The following is a 7755-nucleotide window of genomic DNA, read 5'->3' on the forward strand; positions in this document are numbered from 1 at the left end:
TAAAAATTATAAATTAAAAGTAACTAAAATATTATTTTATTATTTTATTATTTTATCGATCTCTTCACTTTAGTTAATCCTCACATGCTTAAAAGAATTCTTTTAAATCAAGGAAAATAGACTCTCCCCAACATAAAGTAAAATTAGATATAAGGATCAACATGGGTTATAGCTTTGAGCACAAACTGTTTTCTATTATAAGACTCAAAGTTGAAAGGAAAAGATGAATTTAGGTAGCACTGAACCAACTTGGTGGTGGTGATATTATAGTTTGAGCTTATTTTATTTCTGAACTGAACTTGGAATTATGATCCACGTGTTTAGATTGAGGTGCTTCAGTTATTGATCCTAACTGCCCTGTACGTAACCATTAAATTCACTTAGACGACATTTCATGTTACGAAAATGACGCAACGGTTATGTACTACGGAGATTACTGTGCATGTTTTCTGACTTTAACGTATCGTATCAGAGTTTCAAATGTTCATTTTTTTCATCTTTAGTGCAAAACTTTTGTCGTTAATTATAGGAGTTAAAAAATTAGTTACTTTACTGATGTGACAATGCAGGGTTGATTATATTAAATTTTGATGTATAAAAATTAAATTCTAGTCATAATTTAAGAAAAAAATTTCAAATATTTTTAGAATATCGATATTTTAATAGTTTTAGCTGTTGATTTTAATTATAAAAATCTATATAATATTATATTAATTGAAATAAATAATTAAAATGATTACAATACTGATATTCCAAAAGCATTTAAAAATTTTCTTAATTTATAAATGCTCACAATAGTGGTTAGATTTTGTCATCCTCTTTTTGGTCTGAGTTTTCAGATTATAGAATGCCATCTTTTTTTATTTTTATATTTTTTTGTTTTGGTAAACATACAAATCCATCTTTTGAGCTAGACTAGACTGGACTGATCACTAATAATCTTTTACTTTTTATTTTTTTACGAATGGCCCAAACATTATTTTGTCACTTAAAATATCATAGTAAGGCCTTGACCCATGAGGCCAGTGGATAATTGGATATTTTCATGAGGCTCATAAACTCCATATCCGGGTTCGAGTTTCCAGTGAGCAGTGGAGAATTAGTGCAATGTGTGAAAAAAAAAATATTGAAAAACAAATTGAACATCACCAGAATCCAGAAGTTCGACATTTGATATTCTGTTGTTCATGTCAATCTCTGGAATCCTCTCGTTCATCTTAAAGATAGACCTCTGGGACGGACGAAAAACAACAGGGGGATTTCATTATTTCTATAATAAATATATATAAGATCAATTCTCCCAGAACCTGATTGTGTGGGGGTAGCTTCAGTACAGGCTTCTATTTATATCAAACAAAAACCATAAACTCTGATGCAGGGGCTCTCCACTTCTATTTGACAGTGACACCCTTTCTCTCTCAACACATATCATACAAACTGTACATTGCCTTATGATGGCCATGAACATGCCATTTCTCGGTAGATTAATGGAGCACAATCCGCAGCTTTCGGTGTTTTTTTCTTCTAATTTATCATTACCATCATACTCCCAAGAACTGGATCATACAGTCATTTGTCGAAGCATACCAGAATCTGGGGCTGGCTCCATCGGTCTCCAGATAATGCTTTCTAATTTTCCACAGAGATTCTTGTAAAACTAAAGAAAGTGTAAAATGTTAACTGCCTATTTATATGCATAAACAAATAAATCTTTTTTAAGGAGATAAGTCAAATAACATCCCAATTCTCTTTAATCCAGGATGGCAGGATTCATCAAAAACTTTCAAGCATAACATAATTTCATTCATTGAAGAATGGGGAACTTGTTATTATCTGTTCAATTGTGGTGAACCGTGTACATAGATCTGGACTAACCTTGTGATATTCGAGAGTATCACCAGCTGCCTTTTGAACATCTACCATGAAAAGTGATGGTGCAACCTCAAACACCTTTTTGATAAAAGAAGATTTCAATTATGGTTAGAAACCAAAGTTTTCATATTGAAAATAATAAAATACAGTAAGAAGCAACAAGTTACCTCCAAAACCACTGCAAATTGAGCAACATTATTTGCAGCAACTCCTTCAAGCCTCATCTGTAAGAGCATTATATTAGTAATCAACAGAAAAAAGTGAAAAAGAAAGAAAAGAAAGAAAATAAAGTTCTAACTAGTCTAAGGATTTAACAACCCAACATCATCACTTTTTGAATATGAAACCTTACTTGGGGACTTCCTAATAAAGGACCAAATTTTATTGGAACAATTATTTTCACTACAAATGAAGTAAGCTAATATGACATAAATAACTCATGAAATTGTTGCCATAGATCACTGTACTCTGCTCTGAATTATGACAAAGATCAAGGTTGGAGCATTACAATACCAATTCTTATCAGCTTCAGCATTTATTTAAAAGTATCCAAAATTTATCAAATGGGAAGCGAACAAGCAGAGTGATACCTTGTAGTTACGAGAATGGACCTTAAGACCCATTGACTCTGCAGCAGCTTCAATATATGAAATTATAACCCTTGCTGGTTTACGTGAAACAAAACGGGTTTGCCGCTTCACATAATCCTATTAGGAAAGTAAAAAAAGGAAATATCAGTTTAAGCAATGCAACCGACAACCTTGAAAAACACAGAATCAACAAAAGCCCCAAAAAGGAACCATGAATTTGAGGAAAGAATATGCTTGGATACAATACCTGACGCCTGTCAAATAGCGGTGAAAGATTCAACCCTTGAGATAAGGTAATCATCTCAAATGCATTCATTATCAAAGGACCTCCCTCAGTACTTTCTGACTTCTCAGAAACATATTTGTCCTGTCAAACAGCAAAACTTATGAGCATACCTAGAGTAGTGAATGAGAAGAAACAACATGCTACCACTGGATAACGGGTGCAGCAACTTAATTGCTCAAATGAATATCAAGGAACAATAACTACGTAATTATCAGAGATCAAAGGATGTTGCAAAGTTATCATTATACATTTTCTAGTAATCTGGTATCATTATCCTATCATGAATGAACATATTTTCTCCACATTTTCAATCCTTCACAAGTGAATTCACATATCAGATGTTTCTATGCAACAATAACAAATTAAACAACAGTGCCAAAAACAAGAGCAGACCTCAATATCATCGAAAACTGCCTGAACATCATCCAAATTGACTTCCACATCTTCACTAAGTCTGACCGGAACATAGTTTCTCCTGAACCATGGATCTTTCCTTATTTCTTCAATTTTCATCCGCTGCATTTATCAGAATTATATTAAATGATACATGAAATTCTAAGAAAATATCACCAATCAGGCTTAAAATTTCCATAGGTGCAAATCCTAATGAAAGTATAAAACTATCTTAAGAACTAAATAGATTCAAAGCAATGGCATTTTGATCAAGGTTCTGCTCACAAAATAGCATTGACTAAATGGTAGAAGAACAGAGATCCATGTGAATTTCAATTCATACATAGCATAACGCACATAGCTTGTAACTGAGCCAATTAATAAATCTAAGTTGAAAATAAATAAACCAATGTACTCACTGTTTTAGGATTAGGATCCAGAATTTTCTGTATCAATGTCTTTGCCCCAGCAGAAAACCAAAATGGACAAACAAACTCTGCAGCATTGATCTACATGTTTAAAAGAAAAAGCAGCAGTTATTACTTATTAATCTATAGCACTACATGCTCCTAAGCATGTGTGTCTATCAGAACGGGCTCCTCATGATATCCAGACAACAACTAAAAGATCCTTTATTAGATCCTAAGCATGCACAGAAGCAGAGTGCATATTGTTCATCCATATTGTACAAGGTACAATACATCATGCAAAAAATTACTTGAGTAAGAATAATACTAAAATGAGAGAGTAAGGTAACCAAAGTTTTTTCCCTTCAATTTCAACCAATTTCTACTATTAAGTAAATTTAGATTAATATTTCATTTAATAGGTGAGAGTTATTATCCATGTTCTTATTATGTTTAGAGACAGAATTTTCTAGCATTATGATTAGTTCAATATTGAAAATTGCAATTGTAAACAAAGCTCCTAGTAGTTTTAAATAATTGTTGACAGTATGCCTTCTGACATTGTTCATTGTTACAACATAGGGTTATCTTTAACTGTTATTTTCCACGACACTCACAACACATTTTGCCTATTCTGACTAGCTCTTTGAGGTCTCTACTTCAATGCTAAAGAGAGGCAGAGGCAGAATACCCTGTTGTACAGTGCAGGAAGGTCAGCCTCCTCAAAAGGAAGATATCCAGCCATCAAAACATACAGGATGACTCCACATGACCAAACATCAGCTGCTGCACCATCATAACCTTGATTGCCTAGCACCTACAAAAGATCACTTCGTAAGAAACTCGAGCACCAAATAAAATATACTCTGAAATATTGAACCAAGATAAGAATGACTTTGGTCCTAAGGTAATGGGTTTACTAATAACAGCTATTAGGGCATCAAAATATAGACTTATTTTCCCATAACATAACTAAAACCTATACCCCAAGGAAAAGAAGTAAAAGATCGAGATAATATATATAACAGACCAGAACTGCATACTTGACTTTACCTCAGGTGCAACATAATTTGGGGTCCCACACGTCGTGTGGAGAACATCAACACCCTTGAAAAAAAAAAACGCAGGAGTCAGATTTGCCATCTCCAAAACATTTTCCAAAGATAAAGCACAATAATATGCCAATACAATAAAATGACTCTGCTCCTTTTTAATGTACGAAAAATCATTTCTTTCATCTCCATTTCACAAATAGAGTACTTTCTTACCTGCTTTGTCAATGCACTCAATCCGAAGTCAGATACTTTCAAGTTTCCGAATGCATCAAGAAGAAGGTTTTCAGGCTATAAATAGAAAGAAAACAACTTCTTCAGGATCAAAACATAATAAGGCCAACAAAAATTACTGCAAGATTATAGTTAACTTCATCTGTAATATATTATCTTTCACCTTCAAGTCTCTGTGGTACACACCCTTCTTGTGACAATGAGCAACAGCATCTATAAGTTGTTGAAAGTAGCGCCTAGAATCATTTTCAGAAAGCTTTCCCTGCTGAGCCTACAGATCCAGAAAGGGTGTAACCGTACACACATCAAGCACAAAACTTTGCATGTCAAGCTAATTTTCAAGATGAGTATAGCAGAACCAATCTCCAGCATATCCGATAGACAAGTAGCATATAAATTCTTACAATTTTATCATATAATTCCCCTCCCATTACGAACTCAAGAATTATGTAGATCTTGGTCTTGCTGGCCAAAACCTAAAATATAAGAAGCTTTAGAAATATAATAAGATAAAGAAATACAATGAAATTTGTCATGTATTATCATATTATATATACCTCATGCAACCTAACTATATTTGGATGTCTGACAATCTTCATAATGGATATCTCTCTTTTAATCTGTTACACGGTTCAAGTTAGAAAACACATGGCATAAGGGGGGGAAAGAATCAAAATAACAATTTAGTAAAACAAGCTACATGATTATTCAGCCAAAAATGAAAAGTCCAGCATACAGATAGAAGAAACAGAATGTCTTTGACTGCATGCAATGTAAATCCCACTGAAAAGCAGCATAATCATGAGAGAACACTTTGCTGGTTTTATGGAGGATAAAAACATCAGCAACACATTTACACACAAGCATTGCAATGCACATCCTCATACACTGCAAAATTTACTGCCACCTCTTAGCTACACCAATAGTTTGTAGCAACACTATGTGTAATGTTGATTTATGTCACCCTAGAAGCATTGGTAACTCTAAATCATTTAGCTTCATCGGTAACCTGGCTGATATAAACTCAAGCTAAATGAAAAACCAAGCGTGACTTAAAACAAAAGGAATCAAAGGAACAATTAACAATAATTGGCAAGATAAGTAAACAAAGAAGGCTAAAGCGTAAGGTTGACCTGTTCAACCATTCTATGCTTGAGAATGGTGGACTTAGCCATGACCTTAATGGCAACGCTGTCTCCGGTGTCGGTGTTCTTGGCGAATTTGACCTTGGCGAATGTACCTTCGCCGATGGTTCTACCAACCTCGTACTTTCCGATCTTATTCCTCACCTTCTTCATCGTTTGGCAACGATCATTCGCATCTCCTCCGTTATCAACTAAATTTCCCTTCCAACAGTAAACAAAAAAAAATCAATAAGGCGCGAGCATCAGGAACAAGAGTAAGAATCGTGGATTATGAATTGAGAATTGGAAGAAGTTGGATCCTGCAACAATCGGAAGCAAAGGAATTGAAGTGAGAAGAGGAATGTTCTAGAATAAAGAGAGAGGGAGCTTACAGTGCATGTGCGTGATTAAGCTTAACTGCTTAACTACAACGCTAACGGCTAATCTAACGTCTTTCGAATAACGGAAAATTAAAGGTTTAAGACTTTATTATATTGCGAGTCTCCAACAATCTATAAGAAGAAGAAGAAGAAGATATAGAAGAGAAGAAGCATAAGCAGCAACAAAACAATTACCGCCACTGCCTCTTTCCTTCTTAATTTATTATTAAGGTCACTAATCGCTTATTACTGTTCACTGCCACATTTGATATTGACTTTCGTGGTTCAGTTTTAAAGATGGATTAATTAACCAACCTTTTTTTTTTCCTTTTCTGATAAGTGCTTTTCTACAACCCTGAATAGTCAGCGCTTTCTCCATTTCTCTTTCGGTTTAAGATATAAATTCTTTAAACTTTTATAGAGCAATTAAGCAGTTCTGGTTTTCAAAATTGAAGAGTTTAAAACTCTCAATTTTAAAATACATAAAATCATTTTTAATATTTATTTTTATTAGATAATATAATTTTTTTTAGAGAAAAGGACAAATAGGTCTCTGACCTTTTGTCCCGCGGACATTTTTGTTACTGACCATTGAAAAATACTTTTAAGTCTTTGACCTTCACAAAATTTGGACGGATCAGTCCCTGACGGAGGCATTTGGACGGATCGGTCACTGACAGAGGCATTTGGACGGAGGGACTGATCCGTCCAAATTTTGTGAAAGTCAGGGATTTAAAAATATTTTTTAATGGTCAGACAAAAATATCTGCGGGACAAAAATATCTGCGGGACAAAAGGTTAAAGAGCTATTTGTTTTTTTCTTTTTTTTTAATTAATTATTAACGGTAACTATTAAAGTAAAATATTAACTGCAAGTATGATCATTAAATGTCCAAGTATATGATATGGACAAATAAATTTCTAAGATAAAATATAAAATTATAAAACAGTTCGAATAATTTAAAAATTTCAATAAAGTTCTTACAAAATTTTTAAATAGTTTTTTTGAATTATTTATATATAATTATTTTTAGAGTAGATGTTCTTTCTGATCCTTAATCATTTGCTCGATGGATTTCGCACCCCCTATTAAATATAAAAATCCAAATCGATCCCTATCTACTTTGATATATGCACGTTCTAGTCCCTGCAACCGGTTTTGAGAAACGTACATATATTAAAGTAGATAGACACTGATTTGTGTTTTTATATTTAGTAGGGGGTGCGAAATCCATCGACCAAATGGTTAGAGACCGAAAAGGACATTTACTCTTATTTCTAGTGTTTATACCTGGCCCAAAAATATGAGTCAAGCCCAAAAGGATACAAAAAGTCCAAAAGACATCCATCATATATAGGGGTGGCAACGGGGCGGGTAGGGGCGGGTTTTTGCTCTACCCGATCCCGCCCCACTATA

The 7755-nt window shown here is 33.8% G+C and overlaps 1 protein-coding gene across 2 annotated transcripts; it reads right to left on the reverse strand.

The window, feature by feature from the left end:
* LOC107639702 (CBL-interacting protein kinase 24) lies at positions 1100–6562 on the reverse strand. Of its 2 annotated transcripts, XM_016343273.2 has the most exons (15): positions 6351–6562; positions 5968–6180; positions 5392–5454; positions 5239–5310; positions 4998–5105; positions 4817–4891; positions 4602–4655; positions 4240–4365; positions 3561–3650; positions 3142–3264; positions 2710–2829; positions 2463–2579; positions 2040–2096; positions 1876–1950; positions 1100–1657 (listed from the first exon to the last, which is right to left on the reverse strand). In XM_016343273.2, the coding sequence occupies exons 2-15, from the start codon at positions 6130–6132 to the stop codon at positions 1562–1564; spliced, it is 1341 nt and encodes a 446-aa protein (XP_016198759.1). In that variant the 5' UTR covers positions 6133–6180; positions 6351–6562; the 3' UTR covers positions 1100–1561. The 2 variants fall into 2 exon arrangements, with proteins under 2 accessions (XP_016198759.1, XP_016198767.1); XM_016343281.2 differs by lacking the exon at positions 6351–6562 and having other exon boundaries at positions 5968–6335.

Source organism: Arachis ipaensis, chromosome B01 (assembly GCF_000816755.2).
Source record: "Arachis ipaensis cultivar K30076 chromosome B01, Araip1.1, whole genome shotgun sequence".
Lineage (NCBI taxonomy): Eukaryota > Viridiplantae > Streptophyta > Magnoliopsida > Fabales > Fabaceae > Arachis > Arachis ipaensis.